The sequence below is a fragment of the Panthera pardus genome, unplaced genomic scaffold (assembly GCF_024362965.1).
Source record: "Panthera pardus isolate Hobbes unplaced genomic scaffold, ASM2436296v1 HiC_scaffold_17, whole genome shotgun sequence".
In the NCBI taxonomy this organism is placed as follows: domain Eukaryota; kingdom Metazoa; phylum Chordata; class Mammalia; order Carnivora; family Felidae; genus Panthera; species Panthera pardus.
In genome coordinates, this window is record NW_026526732.1 from 150611866 (window position 1) to 150628747 (window position 16882).

The following is a 16882-nucleotide window of genomic DNA, read 5'->3' on the forward strand; positions in this document are numbered from 1 at the left end:
CATGCAGTCACCATCTGTCCGGATGACTACAAGCCTGGTATCCTTTTCTTTTTTTTCCCAGGCACTCCAGCCCTTTCCAGAAACCAGGTGTTCTGAAGAGAGGGCTCTCTCCAGGGACCCAAGTCTGGGGTTCCTGTGGCACCTTTCTGGGATCCAACCTACAATCCTGCCTTTAGCAGAGTAGAGCTCTGGTGGGAGATTCAGAGAGTTCCTGAGCCTGCAGTGTGCCCTGGCAGATAACTCAGTGGCATGAGTGTCAAGATTAAGACCACTGTCTGTGGTAGACTTCCAGATTCCTGAAAATGGGAATACCAAAAGTAGCAGAGAGGGTTGCTATTTGATTCTCAATGAAGTTAAACTTGGAAGGCCTGTGCCTTTCTGGTCAGGGAAATTGCTGATCCTCCTTTGGTAAGAGTGAGCCAAGGCCATGTGGGTGATGGGCAGTTGGTCTGCTGGGAGTGATGTTTGGGCATGGAATGGCTTTGGAGCAGGGCTAGTATCCTAACATAAATTTGGGATGTAGTAGTTGCCCATAAATATTGGGTTTAATTCATTAGAGTCATGCTTTATTCTGTGTAGTACTGCCTTGTGAGAACTCTTACTGAATTATGTATTTAATTTCCCTATATTTGTGTCTCAGGTGGTAACTATATCTTATATTTCTTTAAAATGCTCAATTTTGTAATAGGTACATGGAAATACTGGCTTATTAATGAACACATTTTCTCCTGCTTTTGCACCATGCAAATGGGCCCAGCAGGAACTCAGGCTGGCTCCTATCTAAATCCAGGAGTGACTCATTTTAGGAGCAGTAGAAATTCAGCCTAATTTTCCATGACACTCTAAAGAATTCCTGTTCTCTAGCCACTGCTGCTCAAGGTCATATGTAAGGTCACAGCCAGAGTCAGGAACACTAGTCAAGACTTCTCCCAACTGACAGTTCAATAATTATGGTGTACTTACTTTACAAATATTTTCTACTTTATTATAAAAAGACCAATAGATAGGAAGCTGTCTATTATCTGTTCATTCTTTCCACTATGCCAAATCAGTAATAGGTGAAAGGGCTTTAATAAGTTGGAGAGAAAATCCAGATGATATGCCTATAAGGGGGAATATCAAAATCTGGGGTGAAAGTGTGAGTAGAGAGAGTATGGGGGCAGTGGAGAAGACAAGTGACTCTTCCAGGAAAAAGCCTGGACTGGCTTTTGGTAGAACCGACAGGAAAATAAATAATGAGTGGGGAACACCATCAGGGACAGTCTGGAATGGGGATAAATGGATAAGACTGCAGACCACACAAAAATCCCTCCCTCTGTGCCACCCACAACCCAGAAAGCCAGACCAGCAGGATGTCTACTGTAGACATTTAGAAAAAACTAAAGGACTCAGAAGGAAGAGGGAAGAACCATCTGGATGAGAGACATTTATGATCTTTTCTGGAATTTTCCTTGCTCCTTGGTATAGAGAGGGTGAAGGAAATAAGTTCTCTTTTCTTCTCAGATTCTACTTTTTTCATTTTAAAAAGGAGGTAGGCAAGTGTCCTGGGAAGTCAAAGACGAGCCTGCTTATACACAAAATCTAAGTAATAGTACATGGAAATATTATAGATTGGTCCTGACACCCAGGAACTCTGTCCTCAATCTCCAACTCACAGTCAGATATGGGGCATTGCCTTCTAAGGCCCCCAAACTTCCTTTAGTCATGCTGCTCCTCCCAAGACTCAGTGTCCTATGTTGGTGTCTACCCCATGTGTCCATCAAACATGTTTTCATTCCAAGACCACCATCTTCTGCAGAGAACACTTGCATTATTCATTCTTTCTTCTTTATCTCCCTTCTTGCTTATCCTTCTTGCTTATCACCTCATCCCTTGACCAGTTTCAATAAGAACACAGCTGATGAAGAGTTAATGCTGTTAACTGCCAGTACTCTGCCCTTCCTGGAGTCCAGGAAATAGGAATGGTGAGTCTAATTCCTCATCTTAGGAAGGGCATGGAAGAGCTGGGACCTTTCTGAAGGATCACCGTGGGGAAGGGATCTGGCCCTTGCCAAGAGTCTGCTGCTCCATCAGGTAGACTGGGTAGGAATTAGGGCCCCCATCATCCTCTGGGTCATTGTCCCCTGTGTTCTGGACCAGTGCACGGCGTGTTTTCATCGTACAGGCAATCTGTGATTAGGAGAAAGGAGGAATGAGTTTCATCTGCCATGCCACTTGCTTTCCTCAATACCCATAACCCTTCAATTCTATTCTCCCTGATCCTAGCCATTTAGCTTCCTTCTTTCCCAAGATTCCATCCAAACCTTGATCCTTATTCCAGCCCCAGATCCCATGCACTAAGTCCCAGACTTCATCTCCAATTCCCTCCTCTGTCCAATTTTCCCTCTCCTGATATTCCCTGTTCTCATATCCCAGATTCTATCTCCAGCCCCCAGTTTTTCCCTATTCTATTTCCTTTTTTCTCAGCCACAGACTTTTCTTCAATGCCACTGTTCATGCCTCATGCATCTATTGTCCTTCCCCAAAGTTTTCACCACCACTACCCCTTTATTACCAACCTCCCACCATGCCTCTTTTCCTGGGCTAATTACTGCCTCTTGTTCAGATCCATAATCTCTCGTCAACTCCCTGTCTCATGGGTTCACTCCCCTGTAGCATCCCTGCCCCTTACCAAGAAGATAAGGCCAAGGAACACCAGGAAGAGAATCACAGCCACCAGGACCACAATAACTATGGCCCATGCAGGGAATGAATCATTCTCCCTCATTCCTCCTGCACGAAGACCTCCCTGTGAGCCATCTTTGTTCTGATATGGATGGTTTTGGTTGCCTGGGGCTTCTGACATGATGGAACTCAGCTCTATGTGAGATGTGGTGAGTGTAAAAGAACCAATGGGTACCCCATGGGTAACATCAGTTTTATTTGAACCAGGAGAGGTATTAGTGACAGATTTGTCTCCTGTGACATTGAATGGAGGTCTTATAGTCTCTGTGGAAGCTGTGTTTTTTCCTACACTTTCTTTAGGTTTTCTTGGGGGTTTTGTGGTCTCAGTGGCCAATGTGGCCTTTACTCCATGTTTTATAGATTTGGCTTGAGTTCTTGTTGTCTTCTTATTGGCTGGAGTGGCATTTTCTCCATGTTCTTTGGGCCCCTCTGGGGCTCTTGTGGTATTGCTGTTGGCCGAGATGATCTTCTCCCCATGGTCTGTGGGAATTCCTGGGGCTCCTGTGGTCTTCCCATTGACCGTTGTGTTCTTCTCCCCATGGTTCTTGGGCTCTTCTAGGGCTCTAGTGGTCTTTCCCTCATGGTCCTTGGGGACTTCTGGGGCTCTCATGGTCATCCTATTGGCCAGTGTTGTTTTCTCCCCATTGTCCTTGGGCCCTTCTGGGGCTCTTGTGGTCTCCCTGTTGGTTGGGGTGGTTTTCTCCCCATGGTCTGTAGGAACTTCTGGGGCTCTCGTGGTCATCCCATTGGCCAGTGTAGTCTTCTCCCCATGGTTCCTGGGCCCTTCTGGGGCTCTTGTGGTCTTCCCGTTGGCTGGGGTGGTCTTCTCCCTCTGGTCCTTGGGCCCTTTTAGGGCTCTGGTGGTCTTCTCCCCATGGTCCTTGGGGCCTTCTGGGGCTCTCGTGGTCATCCCATTGACTGTTGTGTTCTTCTCCCCATGGTCCTTGGACCCCTGTAGGGCTCTGTTGGTCTTACCCCCATCATCCTTGGACCCTTCTGGGACTCTTGTGGTCTTACCATTGGCCAGGGTGGTCTTCTCCCTATGGTCGTTGGGCCCCCCTAGGGCTCTAGTGGTCTTCCTGTTGACTGTGGTGGTCTTCTCCCCATGATGCTTGGGAACTTCCAGGGCTCTTGTGGTCTCCCTGTTGGCTGGGGTGGTCTTCCCATGGTCCTTGGGCCCTTCTGGGGCACTCATGGTCTTCCCATTGGCTAGGGTTCTTGTGGTTTTCTTCCCATATTCCTTGGGGCCTTCTGGGGCTCTCGTGATCATACCATTGGCAGATGTAGTCTTTTCCTCATGGTTCTTGGACCTTTCTGGGGTACTTGTGATCTTCCTGACTGTGGTGGTCTTCTCCCTGTGGTCCTTGGGCCCTTCTGGAGTTCTTGTGGTCTTTTCCTCATGTTCCTTGGGCCCTTCTGGGACACTTGTGGTCACCCCATTGGCTGATGTAGTCTTCTCATCATGTCCCTTGGGGTCTTCTGGGGCACTTGTGATCTTCCTGTTGACCGTAGTGGTCTTCTTCTCATGATCCTTAGGCCCTTCCGGGGATCTTGTGATCTCCTTGTTGGCTGGGGTGGTCTTCTCATGGTCCTTGAACCCTGATGGGGTTCTCATGGTCTTCCCATTGGCTGGGGTGGTCTTCTCCCCATAGTCCTTGGGCCCTTCTAGGGTTCTTGTGATCATCCCGTTGGCTGATGTAGTCTTCTCCCCATGACTCTTGGGGCTTTCTGGGGCACTTGTGGTCTTCTCATTGACTGTAGTGGTCTTCTTCTCATGATCCTTAGGCCCTTCCATGGATCTTGTGACCTCCCTGTTGGCTGGGGTGGTCTTCTCATGGTCCTTGGGCCCTGCTGGGGCTCTCATGGTCTTCCCATTGGCTGGGGTGGTCTTCTCCCCATAGTCCTTGGGCCCTTCTAGGGTTCTTGTGATCATCCCATTGGCTGATGTAGTCTTCTCCCCATGACCCTTGAGGCTTTCTGGGGCATTTGTGGTCTTCCCGTTGACTGTAGTGGTCTTCTTCTCATGATCCTTAGGCCCTTCCACGGATCTTGTGACCTCCCTGTTGGCTGGGGTGGTCTTCTCATGGTCCTTGGGCCCTGCTGGGGCTCTCATGGTCTTCCCATTGGCAGGGGTTGTCTTCTCCCCATAGTCCTTGGGTCCTTCTAGGGTTCTTGTGATCATCCCGTTGGCTGATGTAGTCTTCTCCCCATGACTCTTGGGGCTTTCTGGGGCACTTGTGGTCTTCTCATTGACTGTAGTGGTCTTCTTCTCATGATCCTTAGGCCCTTCCACGGATCTTGTGACCTCCCTGTTGGCTGGGGTGGTCTTCTCGTGGTCCTTGGGCCCTGCTGGGGCTCTCATGGTCTTCCCATTGGCGGGGGTGGTCTTCTCACTATAGTCAGTGGGCCCTTCTGGGGCTCTTGTGGTCCTCCTGCTGTCCGGAGTGGTGTTCTGTCCATGTTTCTTGGACTTTTGGTGGCTTATTGTGGCTTTCTTATTGGTTGATGTAGTCTCTTCTCCATATTTTGTAGATTCTGTTGGGACTCCCGGAGTCTTTTCATAAGGCAATGTGGCTACTTTTCCATGTTCTAGTGAGTTTTCTAGTGATTTTGTGATATTTATATGAGCTGATATGGTGCTGTGTCTATGTTCTCTAAGTGTTGCTGGTATTTGTGTGGTCTTTTCAATGGCTAATGTGGTCCTGCTTATACGTCCTGTAGTCTTCATCATCGTTGTGCCTGAGGCAACTGTAGTTCTGAGATTAGCAGCTATTGTATGATCTCCAGCTCTTTCTGACCTTCGTGGGGTTCTTGTAACCTCATCTGATGGGGCTGTTGTGCTTTTGCCTGAGGAATACATAGGTATTTTTTTGCTCTCCGAATTTCCTGAGTTGTGGACAGGATTTATGGTCTTCTGTGAAGTAGCGCTTTTACTCTCTGAAGTAATGTTTCTCAAAGATGTTACACTTTTATCTGTTCCTGTAACTGATTTGAACTTAAGGCAAGTTGTTTTGATCTTGGGTGCTGAGGTTGGATATTTTACACCAGACGATCCCTTATGTGTGTTAGTAGAGTCAGCAGGATCAATAGACCGTCCATTCCGAACATTTGGGTCTCTTCCTTGATTGCTCGGGGTTTTTTCAGAAGTAGAGTTTTGGGAATTACCATGATGACTTGTAGAGTTTTGGGAATTACCTATGTGTTTGTAAATCGGCTTGAGATGGTGTGTAGCGTTGCAATTGCGTTTTAGCTTATGGGTTTCTGTAGATTTAGTGAGGTCTAGAGGGCTATGGCTTGACTGAAGAGCAGTATGATCAGGGGGTGCACTATAAACAAAGCCTGAAGTAGGAGAGAACAAATTATCAGATGCTGGGGAATCACCAGTTTTCTGAAGTTCTTGAAATGTGATAGCACCTGTGAAGGAAAAGAGGCAAATAAGAAACTTCCATTATTTTCTTCCTTGTTTCTCTGCCCACCTCTCCCTCTAAGGGTCCCTTTATTACCCTAGATATATCTCCCCAGCCAGTATCCTCAAAATACTATGACTTAAAATCCCCATTCTCTCCTCTAGTCTCTGGACCTTTGTTCAGGTTGTGCCTTTAGCAAGAATGCCACTTCACCTCTTCTCCACTTCCACTCCTCAGTTCTGAAATTCAGACCTTTCTGGCCTTATGGCATCTTTCCAGATCCTTCCAAGCATATAAGATCTAGTTTCGTCTCAATGCTCAAAAAATTCTTTATTAATACCCTTTCCTGCTACCTTCAACCCAACCTTACAGTTATTTGTGTGCCTATCAACCTCTACTTCCTGCCCTACCTATCAAATCACAAGATTTTGAGATCAGATATTGAGGATATTTTGTTCCACAAATGCTCCTTCAGAGTTTATATACTTATGAAATGGAGTTCCCTTTCCATGACAGGGCTGAGAGGAAAGGGAACAAATATCAGAATCTCCATCTTTCCATAACATTCCAGCTCCATCTCAAATGTAATTGTGTAAGAGACTGAAGTAAGACTTCTGGCAGAACTTGCCATAGGATTAATAAGTAGACACAGGTGATGAATGGGAGGAGGATAAAAAGAGGAATGGAAGATGGATAGAGGAAGGATATGGAAGACTTCATTTTGGTGTTAAAGTTTGGTTTGGATGTAGAGAAGTAGATAAGATGACTCAACCCTATGGTCGCCCACTGGACACCCCTCTCTTCACACGCCTAAAGCTATCTGGGATAGATGAAGTTTGCCCGCTTGAAAGAAAAAGATGTCTGCTTGGGGGTCCTGAGATGAGTGAATGAGGCAGCTGAATTGTAGAAGGGACTGACTGTGTTTAAGGACAGGGTGTGAGAGAAAACACCTCTATCAATGAACAGATAAGGGCCTTAATTACGTGGAAAAAAAAACAACCAATGGGGACAGAGGAGATGTCTCTGATACCTAGTTAGGAGATCGCCAAAGAGTGAGGGAGATAGTGTTGTTACGTAACTGAGATTTCCAGTCTGTTAGCTCAAGGTGGCAACCAGAACCTGGACCCATTCCCAATCACAAAGAAACAAAATCCACCCGCCTCCTTGCTGCCAAGAAGAGTAGAGGCCCGGGGAACTCTTTGAAAAAATATGGGTGGGACAAGAAGGGGATGAGGGTCCCAAGTCTCTTATGGGAATCGAGGTTAGGGAAAGAAAGGATGGCTGAATTTTCAGGCCCTCACTTCGCTGTTAGTTCCATTCCTTGGTTCCCTCAGCAGCAATACCAATGATAGCTACTATTCATTGCGCACCTTTTCTGAGCCAAAAGCTCAGGTGGTTGCCTTACAGACATTCTCTTTCTGGATTCTCTTCTAGGGTCACTGATCTCCCAGCTCCCCCAAAAGTAGACACAGATGATGAATGGGAGGAGGATAAGAAGAGGAATGGAAGATGGATAGAGGAAGGAGATGGGAGACTTTCATTTTGGTGTTAAAGTTTGGTCTGGATGCAGAGAAGTAGATGAGATGACTCAACCCTATGGTTCCCCACTGGCCTCCCCTCTTCACACACCTAAAGCTATCTGGATAGATGAAGGTTGCCCTCTTGAAAGAAAAATGTGTCTCTTTAGAAGCGTTACAAGCTATTAACCTCCCTATTTTACAGCCAAAAAACTTGAGTTTCAAGTTTCACCCAAGAGGAATGGTGACTTGCACACAATCCCACAGCAACAGCAATGGCCAACCTTTCTTGCACACTTACTACGAGATAGGCAGGTCTTATGAATGTATTAACTCATTTACTTTTCACAACAGCCCTTTGAAATTAAGAACTATTTGTTATTCTCCCCCTTTTTATAGATGAGGAAACAAGGTTCAGAGAGAATAAGTAATCTCCCCAAGGATACTCTCCAAGTCAAAAGTTGAGCTAGAGTTTGAATACATATTCTGGGTTCCCAGACCCAGGCTCCTACTGGTTAAGACTACACTACACAAACTATAGTTCAGCCCAGCTGTTGGGAAAGGAAGAACACTGGCACTTGTGGAATGCCTAAAGGATGCTGTCTATACATTTGTTTATTTAATCTTCACCACAAACCTGTGAGACAAGCATATGATCTTACTATTTTATAGGTGAGAAAAGGAAGTTCAAAGTGATGAAATAATTGGCAAAGTCAGGCTTCTCACTAAACCCCAGATGCTGTTAAATGTGATAGGGGATGAGTAAATATCCAGAAAGTGAATAAATGAGCAGTAGCAGTAGTATTAGTAGCAGTGCTATTTTGCAGTGCAAATTCCACTGGCTTTAAAGAATCAGAGGACAAGATTAGAGTTCAGGCTCTGTCCCTCACCAGCTTTGCATGCTTGCTTGGGTCACTTAAATATTCAGAATATCCATGTCCTCAACTGTAAATAACAATGATGTCAACTGCACCAGCTTAAGCATAGAAGATTATTTAAAGCATTTGTTGAATCTGAATTATAGTCTTTCAAACAGTCTCATACTTTGCCTTGTTCTCCTGGTAGTAAGGGGAGCCTGAGCCTGTGGCCTTCTACAGCCCCAGGTATCTCTCCTTTCCCATCTGCTTCACATACCTCTGAGGCCTGCCTTGACCACCTCATCCAAAGGGCAGCCCCATATTCCTGGGCCATTTCCCCTGGCTGTGTTTTATCAACATGACACTCATCATTTTCTATTTATAATAAATACTTCCCACAATGGCAGGGATTTTTAATTGTCTCATTCATCACTATGTCTCCAGCTTAGAACAATGTCTGGCCCACAGGAAGCACTTCATACATATTTGTTGAATGGGTGATTAACAATATCTTAAGACTGATGAAAACTCTTCAGAAGCAGTGCCAACAACCTCTCATTATGCACACTAAGTAAAAAAGCATATATAACTGTGACCTCCAAAAGTTGGAAAACCAAAGGGTAATTTCTGCCACATGAAGTAATTGAGCCCTTGAGATGTTAAAAGAAGACCTACAGCCCACCAGTTCTGGGATACTGGTTGTCATTTAACCCCAGGGCCTATATACTCAATAAAGAGATTCAGATAACTAGATCTTAGAATTCCAGATCTACATCACACAATTGTGGAACCATTGGTTATTAAGTCTAGAGTTGAAGCTCAAAGGATTCCTTGGTTCTGAGCTCAGCCATGGAGCAAATCAGTGACTAACTGCACTGCCCACCCCCACCCCCCCGCCCCAAGATGAGATGACCATCTCTTCTCCCCAGTAGAAATTTTAGTTCCCTAGGAAGTTTTTACTGTGAGATATTCATTTTGCCAACTACAATAATGGCCCCAAAATAACTTTTTTGGTCACTGATACATAGGCAGAGAGGAAACTCTGGCTTTAGCACAAGACACTGAAGATGGATGCTCAGCCTGGATTAAAGAATGAAAAAATCCCACATCAAAACTACGTCTAATTCCAAAGGTCTGTTCAACATGTTTCATTCTCACTTATCATGCTAAGTGATTCATGATGCAGGGTCTCCATCAGAGCAGCTTCACCCAGAAGAGTGTATCTGGTGTTTCTTGGTGTCCTGCCACTAGAAAATGGCTTACTCCATTTTCAATAATATGGGTAAATGCTTTAAATGTCTATAGAACACAAGCTCAGTACATGGCCTAAAACTCAGAGTAAAACAGACTAAAGAGAAATATACTCAAATGGTTGCCTGCGTGGGTAACTGGGGAGTATCATATTTTCTTTTTCTTTCTCATTTTTTTCAGTTTTCCAGTTTCTATAATGAGCATATTTCTGTCAGATAAGTTACATCAAATAACATTTATTAGAGGAAAAACAAGACATCCTTTTTAGACTTGCTCCAAGACCCCATTTGTGCTCCCCTCAGAGATGATTTCATCTACTTTCTGCACCTCTGGTTCTACAACTGCATGCCACAGACTCTGGGGTTCTAAGACCCAGTTATCTGAATCTGGGTATTGACTAATCCTGTGCATAAATGATGGGGAGGGGTTGGAACTGTGTACTAAAGGTATTCATCCACCTCAGTCATCACTCTTTCCCTCTCTACCTTGGCCTCACTGCCTGCTGGACATAGTCATGTGCCCCATCAGCCCCACATTCCAGTTCCACCCTCACCCCACCCCAACCTTATCCCAGTCTCACACCCTCCCTACCTATCACCCACTTGCTCTTCTCTACAGGATCTGAGTGTCCACTGCCCTGGCCCTCCCCCCAGCCCTCTCCTCCGTTTCACCCAGGCAAACTCTAGCAGCCATCTCCCCAGACAAAACCCACAGAGCCCAGAGTGTCCTATTCTGGAATTCAGATCTCAAGTCTGCCCTGCATCTGCCTGTGCCCTAGAGCAAATCTTCCTCAAAAGTTAATGTGTATGGAGTTGTCTCATGCTTCATTCCCTTCTGCTTTGTACCTACAGATCCTTCTTCCTGGGCAGCAGCACAACAGAAGGTGGCAGAGAGCAGCAGGTGGGATAGCAGCATGACAGGAAGGAGGAGAGAAGAGACCCAGGATTGGGAGGCTGAGGACGGCTCTGGTGCCTCTGTCCGCAGACCGTCAAGATAGGGAGAGAGGTACAAGTCAGAGCACAAACAGAATGCACTGCTGAGGCCTAGCAGAGGCAGCTCGAAGATTCCTCAGCCCCTGCCCCTGCCAGCCACCATCCACTTGTTCCCCTCGCTCCCATCCCCGCTGGCCCCAACATGACCTGAGCTCAAGGAAGGAGAAATTTCCTCCAATATCACCCTCTGTCAAATACTATTAGAAGAAGAAGCTGCTGCCTGCTCTACCCTAAATACTGTCTGCAGCATCCAGATTCACAACTTTCTGGGTCCTGGTTTGCAATCATTAACATCGTTGCCATGGATGACCCTATCCAGCTCATTGCATCTCTCTGAATTTATTTGTGTGTGTCTACCTTGTGAAGACCCTCCTTTGAATCACCCAGGTCCCCTCCAAACTTCTCCTGTGTTTCACCTCTCCACTCCCTGGGGTCAGTCACAGAACTATTTCTTAACTAAGTGAACTAATTTGGTGATTTCACTTTAACTTGTAGGTTCTGTTGTGCTCATTAAACTTTTCCACATACTTTTTCTCACTGAAGCTCTGGAATGTTTCCCAACTGTAGAATGGGGACAAAATCATGCACACCTTATCGAGTTGCTATGAGGATCAAATAGGTAAATGTGAACAAAGTGCCTAGAACAATGCCTAGCACATAGTAAATGCCTGGTAAGCGTCATCTACTGGTATTGGCCAGATGGCATTCTTCTAAGCTTATAAATGTAGGAAAGCCCTGACTAACTAAATGGGCCAGAGTCCAGAATAGAACCAAGATTGGCGTAGAACAGGGCTCTTGGGAGAGAAATGCACCTCGGGCCCATGAGGGCAGCAGGCAATGTGGAATGGCAGAATCCCTGCTTGCCACCCTCTAACTTCATGACTTTGGACAAGTCCCTTCACTTCCTCTGCATCATGCTCTCCTCTCTATAAAGTGCAATATGAACCATCTCAGGGGATTTGAGGAGATGAAATGAGATTAAGTACTGTGAGCACATGTGAGTTCCTTGAACATAACAGATGCTCAGAGAATGTCAGGCCCCACTGCTGTCTACCCAAGACTGCTGGCCTGTACAGTGTCTTTATGTAAACTGGAAACAGCCCCTCTGTGCGTGGGTGCAGCTTTGCAGGCTATGTCTTGAGAAGCAGAGCACAGGCTGGATTTCATCTCCTACCTGCTCCTTAGACAGTAACCTTAAGCAGTGAACACCCTAGGCAACTGTATGCAACAACCCTATACCCACATCCCTTCCCACCACACATTCACCTGCTATTCATTTCTATGATTGGTCATTCAACCCTACAAATGCTAAGAAACAATTCCTCTTTGTCTTCTGTCTCCTTGTGTTATGGTAACCCCTTTGCCTCTGAAGGCATCTTACCTGCCTCCTGAGAAGCTAAAAGGAAGATGAGGCAGCAGTGGAGGCCAAAGGTGGAGCAGATGCAGTGGGCTGGCTGGGCCATGTTGGAGTTGGACAGCTGCTTGGGACCATGGGCTGGGGTCCTCTCAGCTTAAATGGGTCCATGTTTGACGTCATGGGGGCTGGGGCCCCCCAGGTCTCAACCTTAAGCAAATGGAACCGCCCCACCCCACAAGGGTGCCCTGATAACAGGAGACCGCAACTGCTGTGTCACAGAGCCAAGCACCTGGGTGCCTGCTGAATGGGTGGGATCTGGGAAAAGGAACACAGAGTAGGCAGACTCCTGACCCAGGCCCAGCAGAGGGAGAGGGGACTGGGTGGGGGCAGCCTCCAGGGCTCTGAGGAGATAGGGAGCATATTGCTGGGTTCTAAAAGGACTGGGCTCTGATGGGTGAGGCAGATGGGGGGGTGATTGGGTGCTCAGGTTCTGGGAGGAGATTCACATTCTGGTTCTCCAGCTTCACATTTGCCCTTCCGCTTCTCTCGTGTCAGCCCTGTTTTCCACACCCCTTATTCACACATGGTCACTCTTTTTTGCCATGGGTGGAGTCATCCATGAGTATCAGGTGAAAGAGCAAAGAAGCAGAAAGACCTCACATGGTCCACTACTGCAGAGACAGGTGCTTCCAGATGTCCAGAGATGACACAAGATGTGGATACAGTGGGGACAGTGACAGAGACAAGCTACAAGACTGATACAGAAGCCCAACATCACACACCTCACCAGGGATGCAGATGGGAACGGAGGCTGAGTTCTTTGGTAGAGATGCTTGGTGTACAGGGGCTCTGCCTTCAGACAACCCCTTCCCTCCTCTCCCACATCAGCCCAGCAGCCATCACTTTGCCTCCAAGCCCCTATCATCCCTATATAGAAATGCAGACATCTCACTTCTAGAATCTCCTGGAGTCTTCCTCTTTCCCTCCTCTTGATTCCTTGCCTAGAGCAAGCGTTAGTTCAGAAGACTGTCAAAATTCATTCACTGGACTTCCAAGTGACAGTACCTGGGTCTGGAGTTGTGGGGGACAGACTACTGGGGCCAAGGAGAGAGAAAGTCATGGGTCCAGGTGTCCAAGTCACCACCTCTTTATGGCTCACTTGATTTGTTCACAGTGTGTCTCCTCTCATGGAAAGTAAGCACCCTGCAGGCAAGGTCTTTGTCTTGACCACTGCTGCTTTCCCCGTCACCTGAGATAGTGCCTGGCACACAGTAGACAATCAGTAAGCACTTACTACTCGGCTATATAGAGTGGGTGTCTGGACCATCTGCTGCCTTTCTGGGGGAAGTGGAGCAGGCAGAAGGAGTGGAGAGGGTCAAGATCTAAAGGTCAAGAAGCCAGGGGCTCAGGGCAGTGGGGCTCATGGGAGGACCAGAGAGACACTTTGGGAGAACATATGAATTGTTCTCATTACTTGGTGTGACTTGTCCCTAAGCCCTAGGCAGGGCTGGAATGAGTGAGAAGAGAACAGGCCAACTTCTCATTAATGTAATTAATGGGAAATTAATGAGGCTCCATGGAGTCAGGCCAAAGACTGATTACTCAGAACTGGGTGGCCTGCCTCCCTGGCAACGCACCCTGAAAGATGGAGGAACTAAGGAAGCAGCAGGCCTTCCCCTGTAGCTCCATCTGGACCCAGAGTGACTAACAACTCCCTTTTCCATTAGTCCCCAGTCCCACCCTTTCCCCCAGGAACCTAGGCCTCTAGGAGAGTGGTTCTCAACAGAGAGGGACAGTTTTGCTCTGCCAGCAAACATTTGGGAAAGTCTGAAGATATTCTTTTTTTGTTTGTTTTTTAATTTTATTTTAGAGAGAGAGAGTGGGAGTAAGTGAGAGGAACAGAGTGAAAGAGAGAGAGAGAGAGAGAGAGAGAGAGAGAGAGAGAGAGAATATCTCAAGAAGGCTCCATGCTAAGTGTGGAGCCTGACATGGGGCTTGATCCCACAACCCTGGGATCATGACCTGAGCCAAAATCAAGAGTCGGACGCTCAGCCAACTGAGCCACCCAGGTGTCCCTAGAGATATTCTTGTCACAACTTGGAGGGGGTGTCACTAGCCTCTAGTGGATAGAGGCCAGAGGTACTATTCAACATAATACATAATGCGCAGGACAGCCCCCAACCCGCAACAAAGAACTCTCCAGCCCAACATGTCAATGGTGCTGAGATTCACAATCTCCGCTTTAGTTGCATAAATAAACATCCGCCCTTCTCTTTTAGCCACAACTTCCTCCAGAGGACCCATGCATCTGGGTTAGAGAAACTAGGGGGTAAGTAGAGGCTCAGGTTGATCTCTTAGTGTGAGTAGAGGTTGTTGTGTCTGAGTTAGAGGCTGAGGGGTTAGTCACAAAATAATCCTACTAATTTCTAACGTTTGAGCATTTCTATGTACCAAAGAATATGCTAAACACCTTACCTTCTTATAACCTATGAGATTAGCAATGTTAGCTTCATTTTACCGATGAGAATAAACAGTCTCAGATTAGGGAAGTGACTTGCCCAAGGTCACACACCTGGTAAGCAGGAGACCAGACTTGGTCGGTAACTGCATAATGGCAAAGCACATGTGCTTTGACAAATACACAATGACTAGGAGACAAGTGGAGGGGGTGGTGTTTTATTTAGCAAGAATTGTGTCTTTCATCCACTCAGAGTGGTCTAAGGAGGCATCACAGAGCAGGACTCCTCGCCTGTCTCAAAGTGAGAGGACTGGAGGTGTTGGGAGGGCCAGGAGCCAGCCCAAAGGGGCTCCATATGGAAGGAGCTGTGAAGGGAGAGCTTCCCCATCCTGCACATGGGATGTCCAAAGTGTCCCTAGCTAATGAGGCTCTCTAAGGAAGAGGGTGGGAATGGGAAGAAAGGGTGAAGGACAAAGGTTCCAACTGCCCAGACCTAGACTTCATGAAGGCTAGAAGACCCCTGGAGACCAGCTAGCCCTGGTCCTTCCTTCTGCAGATGAGAAAACTGCTTCAGAGAAGTTAGGTCCAAATGGCAGGCTGGTGGCAGGACCCAGACCAGAACCTCAGCCTCCTACTTGGTGACTGATCCCCTTATACTGTTGGTGAAGGAGACCTGGATGGGCTGGTGGCCCCAGGAATCCACCCGCAGGAAATGGTCCCAGCTAACTGAATGGGAAGGTTGAGTCTGAGAATGAGTCTGTTTTGGAGAGGAAGAAGGAAGGTTGAAGGGAGAGGGATACTCTACCATCCCGGCCCCACCCCTTCATTTGACAGGGTAGTGGTTGGTGTCCCTATGGTGGCAGTCATAAGGGGTCACAGAGCCACTACCACACTCCACACTCATCTCCTTCCAGAAGTGGCAGGCCTGAGAGACCATGGAGAGGGTGGATCAACTGAGGGCCCCAGGAATGTGCTTCCCAGCCCTCAGCTCTCCCCATGGGCTGCTCCCTCTCCTTGACAACTCAGGTTCTCAGCATCCCTCTTCAAGTGAAATGATAGTAATGATGAATAAGGGGAATATTGAGCATTAATGCCAAGCAGCTAAGGGCTTTACATGTATAGCTCATTTCATTCTCCAACAGCCTTTTGACCTATCATTCTCATTTTATCCAGCACTCATCTATAAAATGAGGGGTAATAATATTATCTATATCACAGGTACATAGGTATGTATGTACAGCCTCTGGCACATAATAAGTGCTATTTAAGTATTAGTTATTATTAATGAGAAATCTGGACACAGAGAGGTTAAGTAATTTGCACAAGATCACACAGCTATATTAGTGGAGCTAGGATTCAATACCCAGGCTACTGTGACTCCACACAGTCTTCACTGCCTGGATAGAGCTGAATTTAGTGTCTCCCTGAGCTGGTCAGCCTCCAGCACTCCCCATTCTCTCTTTTGGTGGCCCCAACTCCCCATCCCTGCTTGGTCACTGACAGGTACTGACATCCACATCACTGACATCCACATCTTTCCATCTTTCTGAACCTTCCTCCATATCTCCAACTCTGTTGTCATATATATCTCACTCTGCAATGTCTCTACTATGAGGATGCCCAGGTGGGCCTCTCTCCTTCTGAACCCCAGTCTTTCCCACTGGGAAAGTGGCCTGAGCCTGCTCCCCTGTCTTTCCTCCCTTAATTCCCTGCCTTTAGCTACTGGGGAGTGGGGTTGGTGGGGGATGCTGCCCATGCCATCCCTGCTGGGAATGGAAGGGAGAGGAGAAGGAAAAAGAGGGAGGAAGGGGAACAGGATCCTTGGAGGGGATGTTTCTTACACCAGAAAGATCAAAGCCATGAGAAAGGAAGTTGAAAACTTTTCAAGGAAGCAATCAGGTAACAGACATCTGGCTACTGGTGTGACCAGAAGCTCAAGGGAGCACTGAAACCCCGTTAAGAACTGGAAACATCGTCAGACATACTCAAAACACAGTTGAAATCAGGCACTAATGAATGCCTGTACTCCCCTCCAGGAGCCAGAGCTGGCTGCAGAAGAGTAAGAGAGAATGGGCCCAACCATCATCTTTACTGGTAAATGGCCCAATGCAAATAAGAGCACCTTACTGGTCAGGATTCTGGGCTCGGGGCATGTGGTGGCCACTCCAGCCATTATGGGGGTGGAGCCTCCTGAGACAGCCGTGCTAGCTATGTGGAAGGCCAGACCCAATGGGAGCCGTTCCAGGGGCTGTCGTGAGGGAGATCTGAGGCAGATCCTAGAAGGGAAGAGAGAAAAAATGGCCAGAAGAGATCAGAAGT

At 47.1% G+C, this 16882-nt stretch overlaps 2 protein-coding genes across 2 annotated transcripts in view; one reads left to right on the plus strand and one right to left on the minus strand.

The window, feature by feature from the left end:
- LOC109249533 (class I histocompatibility antigen, Gogo-B*0101 alpha chain-like) overlaps window positions 1-16882 on the plus strand; it is a 283631-nt gene that overhangs the window by 258693 nt on the left and 8056 nt on the right. The window lies entirely within an intron of this gene.
- On the minus strand, window positions 1407-12952 carry MUCL3 (mucin like 3). Its single transcript, XM_053904765.1, has 3 exons — window positions 12130-12952; window positions 2672-6138; window positions 1407-2169 (listed from the first exon to the last, which is right to left on the minus strand). The coding sequence occupies exons 1-3, from the start codon at window positions 12209-12211 to the stop codon at window positions 2023-2025; spliced, it is 3696 nt and encodes a 1231-aa protein (XP_053760740.1). The 5' UTR covers window positions 12212-12952; the 3' UTR covers window positions 1407-2022.

Excerpts from the sequence above, each read along its gene's own strand:
- MUCL3 (XM_053904765.1), bottom strand. The coding sequence starts at position 12,211 with ATGGCCCAGCCAGCCCACTGCATCTGCTCCACCTTTGGCCTCCACTGC. Across the intron at positions 6,139-12,129 it reads TTTAGCTTCTCAGGAGGCAG|GTGCTATCACATTTCAAGAA; the intron begins GTAAGATGCCTT and ends TTTCCTTCACAG. Across the intron at positions 2,170-2,671 it reads TCCTTGGCCTTATCTTCTTG|ATTGCCTGTACGATGAAAAC; the intron begins GTAAGGGGCAGG and ends TCCTAATCACAG.